Source organism: Mustela lutreola, chromosome 16, assembly GCF_030435805.1.
Source record: "Mustela lutreola isolate mMusLut2 chromosome 16, mMusLut2.pri, whole genome shotgun sequence".
Classification (NCBI taxonomy): Eukaryota; Metazoa; Chordata; class Mammalia; order Carnivora; family Mustelidae; genus Mustela; species Mustela lutreola.
The window spans coordinates 7,241,907-7,260,745 of NC_081305.1; the positions used below are offsets into that span (position 1 = coordinate 7,241,907).

General features: G+C 50.0%; 1 protein-coding gene across 1 annotated transcript in view; it reads left to right on the top strand.

Annotated features, from left to right (window-relative positions):
• The window catches only part of CDYL2 (chromodomain Y like 2), a 171,423-nt gene extending 155,119 nt beyond the window's left edge, over positions 1 to 16,304 (top strand). The window contains exons 5-7 of the mRNA XM_059151598.1: positions 2,736 to 2,946; positions 7,404 to 7,547; positions 10,193 to 16,304. Coding sequence (XP_059007581.1) covers positions 2,736 to 2,946; positions 7,404 to 7,547; positions 10,193 to 10,351 — 514 coding nt within the window. The 3' untranslated portion in view covers positions 10,352 to 16,304. The remainder of the gene's footprint in view (positions 1 to 2,735; positions 2,947 to 7,403; positions 7,548 to 10,192) is intronic.
• Positions 16,305 to 18,839: the final 2,535 nt, after the last annotated feature.

Below are 18,839 nucleotides of genomic sequence, written 5' to 3' on the forward strand. Positions count from 1 at the left end.
GATGGGAGAGTGGTCTGTGCATTGCATTTTCATATCCAGGACATGAGCCCACAAGGCAGCTTGGACCAAAACACGATGGTGTTGGGGTGCAGGGGTGGAGCTGGGCACACTTGGTCTCCTTAGCCCTCCTCGGGATGTGAGATTGCTCTGCACAGCGCTCAGGTTGGAGACCACAGAGGGAAGGTTCTGGGCTCTGGAACTGTCTGCTCCCATAACATTGTATGGGCAGAGGTGAATTCCTGGAGGCCTGCTCTGTGGAGATTGGCACAGAGTGGGAGTGTCAGAGAGGTCCTCATGCGGTCCACAGCAGGGGGGCGTCCTGACAGGAAGGACTGTCTTTACTGGAAGTATTCCTCAATGGCTGGAGGATGGCGTGGCCTCAAATGCTGGGAGTCCTGCACTGAGTGGAGGATTTGGCTTGACCACCCCTGAAGTCCTTTCCAGCTCAGAGATGCAACATCCCGGAACTGTATGAAGGGGTTTAGAGGTGGAATGTTGGCCCCAAGTCCCTCAGACCATGTGGTTCCAAGGACCCTGCCAAGAAGCACGATGTGCGGTACGGGCTCCATATTGCATTTGGTGGTAAAAAGTTGATGTTAAGGCCCGTGACTGAGGCCATGAAGTTAGGAAGTCAGGCCAGGAAATGGGCCCCTGGAAAACCGGGAATCAAGGGGTCATGGTGCCAGAGTCCAGCAGTGTCCTTTTGGGGGTCAGCTGTGACCGGGCCGGCAGTGCTGAGAGAGCTCTGCCTTTCGCTCAAAAACCGCCCCATTGGAGTCAGGAGACAGGCTGCCTCACGCCTGGGGAAGGGTGCATACTTGCATGACAATGCGCAAGTCGTGAGACACCCCCCACCCCAGGCTTCTCCCAGGGGAATCTGCCCCAGCGTATCACCATGATGCCCACATGTTTGCGTAAGGCTTGCGAGGGAATGGCAACAGCTGAGAAGGGATAAATCAGTGGGATATTTGTATGAGTGAAGTACCAGCTGCTGTAACGAATGACCCCTGAGTACATGTAATGGCTCAGTTGTGATAGAAATTTATTTCTTACGTTTGGGAACCTAAAATGGATACTACCGATTAGCCCATGGCTGTCCTCCAAGGGTGACTCAAGAACCCAGCCTCCCTCCGTCTTGTGGCTCAGCACAGGCCCTCCGAGATGGCCAGGCCCATCAAGGTGAAAGGGTTTTCAGGCTGCACAGTGGGAGATTTCCTGCTCAGGGGTAGAAGTGAGCATAGGTTTCACTCACATTCCATTGGTCAGTGCTCAGTTCCTTGGCCAACAGCCAACTGTGAGGGAGGCGGGAAACTGTGCTCCAGCAGTAGACTCAGGAAGAGGAGGGAAGGGAAAGTGGCAAGTGGCAAGTGAATCCGTGTTACACATCTGCAGTCTTCACTCTCATTCTGGAAGACTCCTTTAACCAGCACTTACTTACTGAGGGTGAGCTCCAATAGGCATGGACACCAAGCCACACACAAGGCAGACCTGAGTGTTTCTGCAAGGAGCTGAAGAGGAAGGAAAATCCAAAAAAAAAAGTAAGCAAGGAAATAATTAGGATAATTGCTAATTGTAATAGTGGTGTTTTCTAAGAACTCTCAGAAGGCCTGTGCAGCTCATGCATTTTGAGCAGACTTAAGGGAGTCAAGAGATGAGCCTGGGGATGTAAGAAGCAGCAGACCAAGGTCACAGCTGGGAGTATGGATTTTATTCTTGTGAGTTCTTGGTAGTTCCCAATCTTCCACCCGAGAATAATGAAGAATGTGGGCTTTACTAGACATCTTGGATCTTTCCTCCATGTCCAGATGAGTATTAACATTTTATGGATCTTAGATAGCAGCTATGGGAGAAGTGAAAAGCATTCCAGGGCAAAGAAAGTAGAGTTGGCTCTGGTTAAGGGGTACAGATGCACACTGGGATTTTGTGTGATGAGGAAGGGAAGGGGGATAAAATGTCTCCTAATCTCAGAGCCATGGTCCCAGATGCCTCACGCCTCCAAGGGAGGTCTGTGTCCTTCCCCAGTTTTGGTTGAAGCCATCACAACCAATGGATCCTTGTCAGTGTTCTAGAACCACCTTTGATAAGTCTGGCGACCCTTTGGGAGATTCAGCATCAAAGAATCCTAGGATTAAAAGAAAGGTTAAATATCACCTGTGCCCATCACCTGAAGCTTGAATTCCCTCTACAACATCACCCAAAGTGGTCATCCAGCCGAAATTAAAATACCTCCCACAGTGAGGCGTTCACACTTCCCAACAGCCATTCCACCTTCAGCCAGTGCTGTTAGAACATTCTTTCTCTCCTTGTGTCCAAATATGCCTCCTTGTAACGCCTTCCTTTTTGGTTCTCCTTTTGGCTCTGAACCTTGATGTTCAGGGTGCCTTCCTTAGGATATTTACAATTTGTTGGTATCCAGAGAGTGGTAACTGGGTGCAGTAGTGGGAAATGGGCATGACCTGGGCCCATCTGGACAAAGTGGGACATGATGTGGTCACCCCACAGATCTCTTTCAGAAAACGTGCCGCTGACCACCGGGTGTGCCATGCCTGTGGCTGCAGCTCGTTGGCTCGGTGTTCAGGAGAAGGAGGCACTTGCCTGGTACCCACTTACCTTCAATGACCTGAGGGTGCTCCACAGCCCAGGGAAACTTATGTCAGCCCCCGCAGATTAAAGGGTGTCAAATAGGTCTCAGCAGGCCTGCCCACCTGTTAAAGAGGTCTTCTCTTTTCTCCCAGGGACTTTGTGAAGGCCTTTATCCAGTTTAAGAAGCCTATCGTTGTTGCGATCAATGGGCCTGCGCTGGGCCTGGGTGCCTCCATCTTGCCCCTCTGCGACATCGTGTGGGCCAGTGAGAAGGCCTGGTTTCAGACCCCCTATGCCACCATCCGCCTCACGCCTGCTGGCTGCTCCTCATACACCTTCCCCCAGATCCTGGGCGTCGCACTGGTAAGCCCCTTCGTTCCTCAGGCAAGATCCCTCTCTGGGAGAAGTGGCTTTGGATCCCAACATGACCCCTTCTCTTTCCTGGATTTGGGATATGGCCCTTCATATGAATAGGGAGCCCTGGGGTGCACCCGCCCTGTGGAAGGAAGCTGCTGAGTGTCTCTACTTCCCCTACCCTCTCCAGGGGACCTGGGGTGAGGCCAGGCTCATCTTAGAGCCTTCAACCACGGGCACCAGATGCCAGTGGCAGGTGTGGCCAAGGGTCGAGAGCATGATGGGATGTTCACTATCAAACGTGTACTTTGTTCCCCTAAGTTAACATGATTCAGTTAGTTTACTTAATGAAGCACTGAACTAGTTAAAGCACATAATAGTTTAAGCTAACTAAACTAAGTTCGGTTCGTTTACTTAAGCAAACTTTGCCTTCGTTATCTCATATATTCTTCACAACAACCTGATACTAAGAGGAACCGTCTGCTATAGCAAACAATCCCACAATCCTAGGGTCCAAACAGCAAAAATTTCTTTCTCATTCTGCCGCAGTCCAGTGTAGATGTAGTAGCTGTCCACACTGCCTGGGGTCAGGGGCGGGCGGCCCAGGCATCTTCCATCTGGTAGACCTGCCTTTGCTTCCAGTGAGTGGACACGAAGAGAGAGCCTGGAGGTTTTCCTGGGCCAGGCCTGCAAGGGGCATCTTCATCCCCACTCCCATTTCATCGGCCAAGATTCAGGGGTGTGGCCACACCCACCTGCAAGGGAGGCTGGGAAGTGTAGTCTTGCTGAGTGTCCCAGAAGCAGGAAGGGCTTTGGTAATCACAGGCAGTCCCACCTAGAGAACCTGTGTTATGGTCTCCATGACACAGATGGCAAGCTAAACTGGAGAAGTTAAGGAACTTGCTGTGTCATGTGTCAGTGAGCCGTCAGAGTGGTATTTGAGCAAATGGTGGAGTCCACTGTAGATTCTGGACCAGCAGCCATGGGTGAGTGGTCAGGGGCCACTTGTAAAGCACACACCATGGCCAGTGCCTGAGAGCCGTTAACTCAGGGCGTCCTCCTACAGCCCAGGAAGGTAGGATAGTTGTTAGCCCACTTGACAGATTGGAGACTGAGGCTCAGAGAGGGTGAGTTGTCCAGGGTCACACAGTGGGAATGGCAGTCATGGGATCAGAACACCGATTATCTAGTTTTGGAGCCTGTGCTCTTTACCAGTAGGTTGTAAAGTAGGACCTACATCCGAGGAGTGAGTCTGAAATTGGGGGTCTCTGAAAGACAGTATTGTCTGAAATCAATTTGCATCTTATTGTAACAGCCTGTCCCTCTAAGGGTGCCTCCTGCAGACCAGTTCTAGAGAGTTCCAGCACCCACGTGTAGGTGTCGCTGCTATAGTATTGAAGAAGAAACCTGTCACCTTCCATTGCGAGGGACAGCTGTGACTTCATGTTTGCTGAACCTCCTGTTAGCTCTAACACCGTTTGCTTGCTCTGCTGTGACAGATGCTCCTGGAAACTCTTTCCTCCATCCTCACCATTCCTTACTTCTCCTTGGCCCTCCAGTAATTTATGTTTGTTTCTGGCAAAGCCTTAGATGGGTCTTGTGGTTTGAATTTGGGCTCTTTGGAACAACTCAAGTGTGTTTTAATGACCCCATCCTTCTTGTTCCGTTTCCTATGTGGTCTCTGGCCTTGACATTCACACCCCCAACTCCAAAAGGTAACTCCCAGGTGATCCTGAAGGCCCGTGGGGTCAGCACAGTCGCCGCCTGCTCTCCTGACACAGCCGACTGAGTTCAGTGCCTCCTTCTGCCCTTAAGATTCCCAAGATTCTCCTTCTCCACACCGCAGGCTGAGGTCAGTGAGTGAAACCCTCAGGTGCCAGGTGCACCGGGACTTAGGGAGTCCTCACTAAAGTGTGGCTGGTTCTGAGATTCTGCACAGGGATGCGCAATCATTTTGACGCTCCCTGATGTCTCTTTGAGATACCCGTTCTGAAAAACGTGTCCCCTGTGTTGCATTACACACTAAAACCGCATGGGCACTCTGATGACCAAGGATTGAGCGGGTTATCCCAGCAAGCTTCTCTAAGCTTGTACTGGTCACCTCCTACCTCCTGGCCATTTCACTGGGCACTTTCCACAGGATGGTCTCATCACTCTTCTGAGCATCTGCAAGGATAGGTCCTCTTGCTCTCCATTTTACAGATAAACTGAGGCATGGAGAATTGAGAGGAAATTCTGGAAGATGTTGCTCCTTCTTTGAGCCCACAAACCTAAGTGAGATCCCAGTAGGCAACAGGCATTACCTTACCTGCTTGGAAGTACAAAGATGAGTAGCAGGGAAGCCATCCTTCACAGTCCCGCCCGTGGGCACTGATGCATGGCTGGTGTGGTGTTTCCCTGCTCTTTTGTTATCTCACTGGATCCTCCCAGGTGGTAACTCGTACCCACTTTAGAGATGAATAAACAGACTCAGAGAGGCAAGAGATTTGCATAGGGTCAAAGCAGAAGGCAGAGCAAGAGTGTCTGATCTGTGCTTTTCTCTACCCTCATCCTGTAAACCTTGGCCTTCCCACCAGGGGAGGGGGGGTTCCTATGCCAGCAGCCCTACCGCTGCACTGGGATAAGATTCAGGGGTGGTTAGAGAACGCTCCCAGCAGGGGTGCCTCCTGAGTGAGTCTGGAGGAATGAGAATCCCCATTCCACCCCTTCCGTGTGGGCTTTGTCACTCTGAGGGTAGCATGAAACAGGAAGAGAAACCATGTGATCTGTGGAGACCACCGGCAGCCTCACACCCACCAGCACCACCTTGTCTCCGCAGCAGGGCCCGCAGCTGGGATTGGGGGGGGGGGGGCATTCGGATTCTGCGACTTGGGGTTGGGGCTGCTCGAGGCTGCTCACAGTCTCACCAATGGCGGAAAAATGAGGCAGGCAGGGAGCCCGGGAAGCAAACACTTTCCCTTTTGATCTCGGCCACTGTGCTCTGCCCAGAGTCAGTGCCACTCCCGTTCCTCCCTGTCCTTTGTGGTGGCAAAAATGTGTCTAGTGTCCAGTCTTATCTTTTTCTGTCTCTCTATTATTTCAATCATTTCTGAAACTCCAAGAATGTTGCTGACGGAGACATGTTCTTGCCAAGTGTGTCCTGTTCGGCTCCTTGTGTTCTGCTCCTTCCTTTCGCTTCTCCTTCCCGAGACAGAGGTGTTTCTAAATAAGTATATGACAGAGATTTGTCTTCAAACCTCCAACCAAATGCATGCTGTAGGCTCATTACCAGCCTGACAAATATCTCTGCTCTGGCATGAAGGATTGTCCTTTGGGTCATCATGACCCATCAGTGACAGCGAGAACAAAGGGGAAAACAGACACAGAGATCCAGCAGCCGAGAGAGCCTGGCATGTCCACATGGATCAGGAGCGGCCCAGCACAGAGGGGCAGCAGATGGATGGCAGGTCGGGGAAGGGAGTGGCTGCCGCCGTAAGGTGGGGATTTATCCTGAAGGACATAGGGACTCCATCCCACGGTGGTGACCATTATACCCTAATTATCAGCAGGAAAGTCACTTGGCAAGTTTTAGTGGTGACTGCACTGGTCTGTCTTATCCGTCAGGCTCATCCCAGGGCATGCATGACAGCTGTGAAGTACAAAGCAAACGAAAATTCTCTGGGGAGTGGGGTGTGGAGGAAACCGCAGAAGTCGGGGCAGGAGGTGGTCGGGTCGGGGGCTGTTTTCACCCTTCACACCTGGGCAGAGATGTGCACAGCCCTGGGCCACCAGCAGAGATGCGGCTCTCTGCATTGGTGTGTGGTAGTTGTGAGGACCTTTCTGGCTTCCAGGGATGGAGACACTTTTAACGGGCTTCACGCGGGAAGAAAGGAATTCAGTGGTTGCCATAACTTGCCCTTGCAGAAGTGGAACCTTCTTTGGGGATGCTGGGGTCCCACATTCCAGCTCAGTCAGGAAACCTGTTCTCCATCCCTCCTCTCTTTACGGACCCACCTCTCCAAAGAGTGGAAACACAGCCGTGGGGGACCACGGACTCCCTGACTTCTGCATGCAGCCAGCCAGAGAGTGCGTTTTGGCCATCGCCTCTAGCTGGGAAGCCTCACAGAGAGCTTTATCACCCAGGGCACATATCTGTTCCTCTGTGGACCCGTTGTCATGGCTGGGGTGTCAGCACAGAAGTGTACGTCTTGTGGGTCTGCTGCCGGATGTGGGGAGGGTTGTTGGGCAGACGCACCCAGTCAATATGCGGCTTCCTTTGGGAATTTGAGGAAAGCTGTGGGCCCTCTGCTCAGGAAGATGCACCTGGACACAGATGTTTGTAGGTAGTTCCCAAAGCTTACCTGACCCCCCAGTTGAGAGCTGAAATTAGGGAAGCAGGACAGTGACACACGGCAAGCCCAGGCCTTGCTAACAGACGTGCGAGGCACTCTGGGCTCTCAGCCTTCCCCTGCCTTTGCTTTTTTCAGGCCAACGAGATGCTGTTCTGTGGGCGGAAGCTCACCGCCCAGGAGGCGTGCAGCCGGGGACTTGTGTCCCAGGTCTTCTGGCCAACCACGTTCAGCCAGGAGGTCATGCTGCGGGTCAAGGAGATGGCCTCCTGCAGCGCAGTGGTGAGTTCCTGTGTCTTTGTGTGCTTGTCCTTGCAACAGACCCATTTTACAGATGAGGGTAATGAGGCTGAGAGGGACCAACTGACTTGCCAAAGGTCATGCAGGGTGTGTGTAAGACCATAAATGCCTCCTCTCGGGGTCGAGAGCTTACATCCGGGGATGAACAGTCGGCATTCATAGAGATTCCCCCGACATGGCCAGCCTGAAAACCTCACAGAAGAGATTTACACCCTGGGGTAGAGCACGTTGCCTTAAAAGAAAGTCCCAGACAGACACACACAGAAGCACAAAACATCTGTAGTTTTCAAAGAATATGAGAAACAAAGGCACATGAGGACAAAGGGTGTTAAACCATCCTGGAGATGAGAGAAACCAGGGCACGCCGACCTCACATTTCATTTCCACCCACCGAGTGTGCAGCACATGTGAGCATCGCCGTTTGACTCCGAAGGCACATCGGAACATGGATAAATAAAAACGCCGCTGCGGAGGCGCCAGATTTTAATTAAGTGTCGATTTTATCTCCGAAAGTCACTCTGGGCGCGGTGTGGGAAATCCTGTCGGAAGGGGGAGCAAAGGCCGCTCCTGGAGCCGCAGGGCTGGTCTAGGAAATGAGAAAGGTGACTTGGGAGAATAGTGTTGGGGTGTTGGGGGGTGTCTCTGTCTGTGCTTTGAAGTCAGGGACGTGCTGGGCTGGATTTATGGGGTCAGACCCGTGAGTGTCCCTTCTCTCTGTCTGCGCTAAACCCCTACCCGCAATGTCCCCGCTGCCATGTCTTTGCCCCTCCCCGCCACCTCCACCTGCCAATGCCTCTCCCAGTTTGCCTCATCAGCCTGGACTGGGCACCTACTGTGTGTAAGCTCCACCCCCAGGAAACCTGACCGTGCCTGGGATGCTGATGGTGATGGAGAGGTGACGGGCCTGCCGTCGGTGATCACGTATTATGAGCCACGAGCTCTGCCGATCTCTGTACGAGGACTGTCTTTTCATCTTCCTGCTAACTGCTGTGACCCACTCGTCCCACTTTGCTTGGGACTCTCCTGCTTTTAGCACTGGGAATCCCACGTCTGGGACTCCCCCTGGCCCTGGGCGAACAGAGACGGTTGGTGAGCCTAGGATCAGCTGCACAGAGAAGCCCGCAGACGTTCTAAGCTGAGGGCACGTGAGCGCGAAAACTCTGGGGAGTTCCGGCCATGGCCCGTGGTGGTGGGAGGGACATTCACGTTGAAAAGGAAGGCAGGAGAAAGGCCTCAAAGCTCCATCGAGGAGTCTGGTGTTTGGGCAGTGCGGGTGCTCAGGTGAGCCAGCTGTAGAAGAAACACTGCAAGGCAGTCTTTGCTGTCTACAGTGGTGACTTCAGGAGCTTTGGGGTGAGTCGCTCGAGAAAGGACTCTGCGACCTGGGAGCCGGTGTTCTTTGGGGCACCTCTTGTGAGGCGGGACGTGACCTTGGTCTGCCGGCCCATTCTCACTCCCCTTGGCTGCCAGCCCAGGCCGAGGAGGAAGAGCCCAGCTTCGTTCTGGCGTGCAGGAGCCAGGGAGCCCTTGTCTTACGTTTTCCGCTTGAGAACACCTTGGGAGAGCGTGAAGCGAAGCCTTGACGTCAGCAGAGGGGCTGGAGGCCAGTGGGAGGATGGAGGATGCTCGGGTGCCTCAGTGTCCCCCACCCAGCGTCTGCGGCAGAGCAGGGCAGCGCCCGTCTCCCCAGCCAGGTCAGCCACACATGCCGAGCAGCACGGGCGCCTTTCTCCTCGGAGCTCACGCCCTTGGCCGTAGCATGCAGATAAAAACACCGCCTCCGTGTGGGACTCCCGTGAGGACGGAAGGAAAGAGGGCAGGGAAAGTGCTTCTCCTTCTGCAGCAGCGCTGCTGTCACTGCGATCAGTCCCGCCGTCACTGCGATCAGTCCCTTGCTGTTCCTCGTGCGTGGGATGATTTTTACTGTGGCTACATTATTACTGCCATGCCCCTAATATCACTGCTCTTGTTGCGGTGTTGCTGCCGTAATACTCTAGTATCATCCCCACCACGTTACTGACGTTCCCAGCGTTACTGCTGCTGTGATACCGCAGCGTTATTACTGCTGTCGCCACCGCAATTACTGCAATTTTTCATCTTCCCGACTGCAGTGATGGCCAGCGTTCTTGCTGCTGCTCTTACTGCTAAAGCCCAAGCAGGAGGCACTCTTGGTGGGGTAAGTCCTCTGGCTACTCTGACGGCCATCACTCCGTTCTCTTACTCTGTGATGCCACCCGTCCTAAGTTAGGCCTCATTGTCACCGTGGCGCAGGTCATCAGAGTGAAGCATGGGAGGTGAAAGCGTTGCTTCCCAAACTTTTGCATGACGCCCATAGAAAATGATTCTGAGTTTATGTCACCCTTCGGTCCAGGACAAAACTCTTGTGGTCGGGGGTAACACGGGCCCCACTCCGCCATGCCGGGGACCGAGGCCTCAACCCCTTGGCATGCCTGGAAGCCCATTCCTGGCATTGCTGGGGACACGGGCCTGGCAAGTTCTAGAAGACAGCAGGCAGTCTCCTGTGGCTTTGGACTTCGGAAGGTGAGCTGGTGCCTCCCAGGCCAAGTCCGTTCTTCTGGAGCAGAGCCCCTGGGGCCGGCTAACGAGGCTTATGCGTTTCCCTTCAGGTGTTGGAAGAGTCGAAATGCCTCGTTCGGAGCTTCCTGAAGTCTGTGCTGGAAGGTGTGAACGAGAAAGAATGCCTCATGCTCAAGCAGCTGTGGAGCTCCTCCAAGGGCCTGGACTCCCTGTTCAGCTACCTGCAGGACAAGATTTACGAAGTCTGAAGAGCCCTGCCCACCCACCCCAGCGCTCGAGGGCACCGGACTTCCAGCCTGGCCCTGCGCTTCCGAAAGCCGAGCACGGTGTGCGCCGGCTAGGGAGCTCGTCAAGGTGTCTCTCTTGTGTCCATTTCCTCCTGTCCTTTGGTTGCTCCGCATTGGTTTGATTTCGTATAACAGATGGGAAACGCAGCACACTCGGCCTCCCCCGTGGCTCCCCGCCCCACCCCCGCCCCTGCACTGGCCAGAGAGCTATCGAGGGCTATATCTTCCCAGGCCTCTGCCAGACGCTGTTGTCCGCACCCCACTCGCTGAAATGCACCATCCCGGTCCAGGAAGGGGAAGGTCAGTTTTCCCCTTCCTTCTGACTCAGGCTGTGTCTACACAGTGCCTCTGCTTTGGAGACTTGGCTATAAGGCTCTCTCTGGTTAAGTGCAGGTCCGGTGACAGGGGACGATCAACTTAGGGAATTTCCAGACCGCCGAGCAAAACGGTTGTATAGAGCGAGCCTCAGTCTTCTCTCTGATGCAAATCTGTGTGACTTTTAGGGCTTGGTCTTAAAACCCAATTGAGTGATTTGCAAACCCAGATATTGTACGTTTAGGAATGTTTTTGTTAAATATCTATTTTTAAAACAATGTAAGTGGAAATTCTGATAATTTATGTGTATTATATGTAAAGCTAGTTTTACAAAAACATGAAATACTAGGAAATTTTTTTCTTTAATCAAACTTATTTAATTTATTTATTTTTGTTTATATATTATGATATCTGTCGTTGGCACAGATATTATTTTCATACTGCCCTGGACCAAATCCCATACAAGGTTCATGCTGTTTGGTGCATTCTAGCAATGAACCACGCAGAAATAAAATCCGGAGAGATGTAAATGGAAGGAACCCTGTGGATAAAAGGAATAGCTCTGCACCAGATCCTCCTCACGTAAAATGGTTCTCAGACATTTTATTATTCCATAATAATTGAATACCCATTCTTAGGAGAAATTATGGGAGAGTTTTCCCTTCACCTCTGCCTCCTTGAAGGAAATAAAGGGGCCTCCAACCTGAATGGTCCTGAGATATACCCAGTCCCAAATTCATGACGTCAGGAAGAGCTAACGGGTCCTGCCTAGGGATTGCATATTGTCTAGAGTGAGCCTTTTGTCTTTGGGGCAAATGTCTGAACTTGGATTTCAGAATCCATTTCTTCCATGTGGACCACTTTGTCTGGTTTTGGCCTTCCATATGAGGTCAGGGAAGAGCTTCCACTCTGCTGAGCCGTCAGTATGTCTCAATCATTACATGTCTAGAGGCAAAGACGATCTTTATTCTAGTCATTTACTTACATCAGGGAGAAATAACCAGGGATGAGGTCTCCTGTCCCAGGGCCCCTGGGCTGCATGGGGGACCCCAGCATCTGAATTTAGACCATCATCCCAAAGTCCATGAATCAGCTGCAGAGAAGGGGTGGGGGTTGGTTTGATGGTTTGAGTTGAGGAAGAGAAAGGTAGACCTCGGGTTTGGAGCAGAGGAATGACAGGAGCGTGTTCTGCATGAGGCTCAACCCTCCTGGGGGTCAGCAGATCCTAAGAGTGGTGGGGTGGTTCCGTGTCCGTCGCAGCCCCTGAGTATTCTCAGAGGCCTCTTTGCCTCCCTCTTCTCCTTCCCTGTGTGGTCGCCAGCCTGTCTTGGCCCTTGTTGGAGACAGTGAGTGGAGCAGGGAATGCTGGGCATGGTTGGGGGGAGGCTATTGCCACAGTTTTCCATCTGCCCTGTGTTAGAAGAGCAGGTTGAGTGTCTACAGTAAGGCTGGACACGTGGTCCTGTAGACAGTGAAATGTGACATTCATCTGGGTGCGATCCCTAAGACGGCCTTGGCTCTCTCTCTAGAAAGCCCCTCTCCTTATGATCCTTCCCCATTGGAAGGATCTCCAACGATAGGGTAAGAATGTGAAACCGTTACTAGGATAGAATTCCTGCTGTTAATTTGTAGGTTCTGGTTATAACAGGAGGTGTTTTGAAAGACGGTCTATGTTTTGGTGGTTTCTACACAGTCAGTTCAAGGATGTTCCACAAATTGGACAAAAGTAGGTTAAATCTGCTTGCTGCCGGGTAGATTGCATCACTGAATTCTCTACTTTCTGGATAGTTGCTTGATAATTTGGTGATGAAATCCAGGTAACTTTTAGCAAACCAACCTGGGATGGAAAATGCCAGACCTGTGGATGTGTCTGGGTTTACCCTAAGAGCTTTCTCAAAACAGGGGGCTCAGGCTTTCACTTTTTGTCTTTGGTCACAGCACCTTCTCCCCACCCATAGAATCCCTCCTCCCTTCTCTTCACTCCGCCTTGTCTCCAGCCCACCCTATGTCTGTCCCTTCCCAGAGCCTGGGCAGGGCTTTGAGGAACTGCCTGGTCTTGGCAGCCCAAGCCCAGAATTCACCTTGGCGTTGGAAGAACTTCTGTGGGTGGGAAGTGAGGGTACTTCCTCAGTGGAGGAACCTTGTAGGTAACCCACTCTTTGCTGTCCTGCATACCCCGCATTAGACTCCCCACCACTACCCCGCTCTAGCCCTGGGTGATTAGCACCCAGCGTCCTGTAATGGGGCCAGTGGAGTTAGCAGCCCCGTTCCAAGAGGACCCTGCAAACTTTGCCAAGGTGGTCAGAGCTGTCCCCCATTCGGAAACCACACACACAAATGATGATGTACCCACATATTCCTTCCTGCTTTTAAATAATGTCTGTAGGCAAAGACCATCAAGAATTACTCTCTGAGAATGAAATCGGACAGCTCCGAGAAGGTGGTAGAGAACTGATTTAAAACGTTCTACTTGTTCATTATAGATTAAACTAGGAGATGTTCTCTCTGAAGCATGATGATGTTTCTTCCATATGAAGTTTAGTATCAGGATGGAAAAATAATGATCAAAATGGACTCTGATCAATGCAACTGCAGCTCTGAATACCCACATTGGAAAAAGCCTTGACTGAATGCTGAATTGCATTTCCCATTAATTGTTGGTTCAAAAGATTTTGTAAACTTTTTTTAATTTGAAATTGAGTCCCTTTCATGCAATTTTCCAATCTAGTTTCTGTGGAAATTTTTTTAAGAGAAACAAATAGAAACATCTTCAAATCTTCCTAAGTGAATATTTAAAATGCAGAATTGCTTCTTTTCTGTGTTTCTGTATTCAGACACTTAGATCTGTTGTACATATTAGTTTAGACGCTCCTACTAATACACACAGTATTTAAGACTCTAAATGAGATTTCTTAAGTATTTTATTTTATTCTCTGTAAATGGTTTTGTATAATCTTTAAAAATCTACACTTTGCCTTTGTAGATATTTAAGGGAAACCATTTGGGGGTTGTCTTGCATGTATATTTTTGTTGTAGACAAGTGTTGCTCAGTTATTTCTGCAAATTTTGGTTGAAATGCTTACAGACTTTAATACAGTATATATTTTCAGAATATAAACTTTTATATTTCTGTGGTAAGTTAGGATATGCGTTTTGTGGCAATCTTTTCCATTAACATCACTTGTTCTTTTAAAAAATAGCATACTGGTTTGGTGCCAATGGGATTTATTTTATTTTTTCATTAGAATCTACTGATCTTACGTGGTTGGAGAACAGGTTAATTTTCTTTTTGTCAGAGTAATTGAGTTTGAAGTATAATTTGAAAATGTATTGAATTTGTGGATAAGCCTTACCATTAGGATCAGTAAAATTTCCAACCTTTGCAACTACGTATGTAGTTGAGGACCTCCCCATGAAGTCTCACTGTGTGGCAGTTGATAGAGTCTGTGAACAGAGCCTTAAGCTTGTTGCAAAAAAAAAAAAAGAAAAAAAGAAAAAAAAAAAGAAAAATAAAAGGGTAATACGGGTTGTTGTTTCTTCCAAGCAACATAAGCCATGTTGACGGACTCAATGCAGTCTGTGAGTCATGGCTGATGGGAAGAGTTTGGTTGAGCTGACGGCAGCAGGAGCCAGGTAGGCAGCTTGGTGATTGTCTTTGGTCATATGAATGGACCAAGGGCAGGTTTTCTGGAGCCCTCTTTGTACTATTCGCATGGTTTAGACATGGTCACAGGGAGGGCTGCTGGTCCACCATTTGTTCTGAACAAATGGCATTTCCTGCTCCTGACCTTGGCAGTTGACCCCGGGTCCCTCGTGGATGACCTGGTACCGGCCAGCCTGGCTGAGGTCAGCACTCCTTGAGAGGTGTTAACAAAGTTTACGTGTGAGTCTTGCTGTGTAGACAATCTGAAGTCAATTTCAGTTACGTAATCAGCATTCCCATGTGTCCTGAGTGTCTTATCAATGAACTATGTGTGTGAAGCCATACTTAAACCTGAGTTTAGCAGGGCAAAGGCAGACTAGATGAAGAACATCACGTCAGCTGAGGCTGTTCACCCGGGGCTGTTGTAGTGAGTCTAAGTCACGGGGCTTGTCGGTGGTGCACCCACTGTGTCTGGGATCTAATAAAACCAGCTAGGGTTTGGACTTAGATTTAAAAAAAAAATGATGATTCCTTTTAGTTGGCCACACTTCCCTAGCTACCAGCTGATTCTCCTTCCTATTGCTTTCAGGATGACTGGAGACCAGGGCTGTCGTGTGGCTAATGTCAGGTTATCTGAGTGCATCTCTAGTAAGTAAAGTCTACTGCCAGGGTGGAGATTGGCTTCCCAGGTCTACAGTGTGTGCGCAGCCCAAAGAACTGAGGTCTGGTCTGAAGCCTCAGCTAGTGTCTGTCCGGGCTGACCATGCCTCACTGGTCCAGCACCTGAGCTGATGCTGGCGCTCGCTCTTTCAGGGGACCCCGGGAAGTTGGGAGGGTATAGAGTGTTCCATCTGGTATTAAGTTTGTCCCTGTGCCATTAGTCCCAGCTGGAAGTCATTCGCTGATGTCCACGTTGACAGGATTGTGAAAATATTGCCTTTCATAAAACCAAGGACCAAAGAATTCCATTAATCCAACAAAGTGTGTGTTTCATAGACGGTGGGCTCATCCAGCCCGAGGTGTGCATTGCTTTAAGGCCCACAGAAGCTGCTCACTTCCACCAGCCTGGCTGGCCATGCAGAAAGATTTGTTACCACCTTGAGAAGGCTCTGAAAGATGAGTTTCTCCCACTGAAAGTTGCTCTGTCAGGTGGGGGTTTCTGCTGTGCACTCCCAGCCTTTAACCATATCAGAAAAGGTGGAGGTCTGGCCACCTTCCAGATGACCTGACCCGTGTAGGCTGTTCCATCTGAGTAGGACCTGTGTGAGTTTTAAACGTGTCTACACGGAGCAGCACCCCCCAGTTGCTAAATTCCCACCTCCTTTTGTTCTTCATGGACCCATTCCAATTCCTGTTTGGCATGAGAAGAATTTCCCTCAATTCTCACACCAAGGGATGCTCTATTTTTCATTCATGATGAAACCACCCATCTGTTAACTGGTTGAGAAATGATTGATGCTGAAGCAGTGGTGTTCTAGTGGTAAGGCTTATTACCAAACTTCTGATAATGAAGCAGGCTACCAAAAACTTACCCAGCCCACCCTGGGAGTGTGTGGATTTGATCGTGGGTGTTGCACACACACCAAAATCCAAGGAGACCTTTGCAAATTAGGCTACTCTTTTTCTTTTGCCAGGTTATCATGGGAGAGTCTTTAACTAGTTCTGAATATTTGTAAGTATGAGTACTTCATAGAATCATAAAAGCAGGTACAGCTGACCCTTTCTCACCACGTTGTAAATATTTCCCGAGACTGGGTGCAGTACTGAGGGATAATAATCTTCTGACTTATCAAATGCTGACTGTCTAGAGCAAATCGTACACTCTCTTTGTGAATGGTCCTGTAACGTGTATGAACACATTTCTGGGTGCCTTAGAAGTTGTATTTTTCATGTGTGCTAATATGCAGTATTTATACATTGTGAGAAGCTGCTTTGAATAAAAAGGTTGAAACTTCATCTGCATTTGCTTGTGTCCATAAAAGTCACAAACCTGTGGTTTCTGAACAGAGAAGCTTCTTGGCCCCCAGGGGGTTGATGCGTCTAGATGGTATCTGCATTCGTGACTTGAGGCTTCAGGGGTTTGGGCTGGTCGCCACTGTGCGACAAGAGCATGACCCCAGAGGACTGTAGAATGGGGGCACCCAGGGAACTCTTTTTCAGGGGGGTTGGTATAAGCATTCATCCCTTCCCTGGTAGGTGGAAGGTTACTTGCACAGGGCTGCCTCCTCACCAAAGATAACCCCCCGTAGAGCTTGACCTGGCACACCCTGGCTGCCATACTTGGCTAACCACAATATTTGTCACTGTGGAGTTGTGTTAAAGCCTTTCACACACAGGATCTTGTTGCTTCGATCTTCACAACTCTTAGGAGAGACACACGGAGGGGGGGGCCTCTGGCTTCCAAGGCCTGGCTCCAGCGACATTGGAAGGAAGAAGTTTTTTGTGAGTTCATGGCAACAGGATTCTGGGAAAGGGGTTTGCACAAGGTCAACATCTGTCTGTCTATCCAGCAGCAGTATTGAGCCTCCTGTTCTGTCTCAGAGCCTGCTCAGGTGCTAACAGGCAGAGGTTACTCAGATAGTCCCTCTCTCAAAGGGGCTCTGGGTCTAGGAATGTGGGAAAGGTGGGTAATCCTGCCGGGATTCTCAGATCGTCCCCGGTGCAGAACCAGAGGGAACACCTTCCTGCCCGATTGTGAACGCCTCAGAGTGGAGAAGGGGGTGCACTAGGAATTGCTCATTTTCCCTTGGGTCACCTTTCGGTCCCTGTGGGCCAGCCAGACTCGGCTGGAGACCAGGATCTTCCCTCTGCTGGCCTTCCTGCCCTTTCTCTTTCTGTTTCTGGTGTCATCATCGTCCCCATCGTTGCTTTGTGCACCTCTTTGCCCTTTCTGAAAGGTCCTGACTCCATCCTACGTGGTCAAGGTCACACCTGGAGAGTCCTTCACTTCTAACTGCCTCTGGTCCTTCCAGCAGCCCGACAGAGGCTTTTCGGAGGTTCCTAGTTTGACGTGTATAGGACAAACCTTGTTCCTTGGACCGCCCCTCACGGGCAGACTTTGAGGGGACATTCTGCTCAAGAGCCCCTTCACCAACAGTGAGAGGCAATAAAGAACAGAGATGGGGCTGGGACTCACATCTGGTCCGACATCAATAGCAACAATTAAATGATTCACCAGGGTAGTGAGTAAGCAGGAACAGAGTGTAATTCCAAAAGGAACTTTATTTTTTTTCTTACCGTCCCCTAAGTCTGGTTAATGGGCTAGTCCTAATCTGAGATGAAAACACAAGTAGGAACTTTCTGGTAAATAATTGTTCCTTAAAGTCACACACACAGTTTCAACTCAATAATTATGGGGGTGGGGGAATGGGTAAAATTAGGGGAAGGAGATTAAGAGGTAAGAACTTATAATTATAAAATAAATAAATCGGGGCACCTGAGTGACCTGTTGGTGAAGCATTTGACTCTGGATTTGGGCTCAATTCATGATCTCAGGGTCATGAGTTCGAGCCCCACATCAGGCTCTGTGTCAGGTGTGGAGCCTGCTTGGGATTTTCTATCTCCCTCTCCCTCTGCCTGCCCCCCATGCTCATGCGCATTCTCTGTCTAAAAAAACTAAAAAAAAAAAAAAAAATCACAGGGATGAAAGTTCTAGCACAGGGCGTGTCATCCACGGTATTGTAATGACTTGTGGTGGCAGATGGTAACTGGTCTTGTCATGGTGAGCATTGTGTAAGGAATGTAACTGTGGAATCATTATGTTTCACACCCGAAACATACAGTATTCTATGTCAACCATAGTTGAATGTAAAAAGATAATTAAAAAAATAGCCATATCCCAGTTAGGCAATGTTTTTTTACTTCATTCAAGGTTAAGGTTCCCCTTATTCTTGGCGAGCCTCACTGTCTCTTCTGGCTGTATTGGTGGGGAGCAGGAAAGGTTGTACGAGGACCAGTCCACTGCGTCCCCTAAGCTTTAGGAGTTCATATAAACCTCCCACTGAAGCCCCATTTCATTTCAGATGAAAAGGGAGCCCTCTTCATTTATTTTCCTGGTGTGTGTGTGTGTGTGTGTCTGTCTGTCTGTCTGTGTGTCTGTGTGTCTGTGTGTATTATGGTGGGTAGAATTCCTTATAAACCCTTCTTGATAGATGTTAGATGTATCACACCTAGAAACTATTCAGGGTCTTGTAAGCGATTTCAACATGTTGGGGAGTCTTTTTGTGGGAAGCACATGCCATAGGGCCTTATGAGTTGTGATAAGGCCCCAGCTTTCCCTGTAAGTGAGGTGGGAGCCCCAGGAGGATCTGGAAAGGTGTGACCTGGACTGACTTGTGTGTTGACAGATTTGCTCTAGGACAATAGGCAAAAGTGGGCTGAGGGCAAGGAGGCCAGTCGGAGACTTGCAATTGTCCAGCTTCTTTCAATGAAGGCTTGAGCTGGATGGGGCGGTGGAGGTGGTGAAGGTGTCCTGAGCTGCTTTGAAAGGCA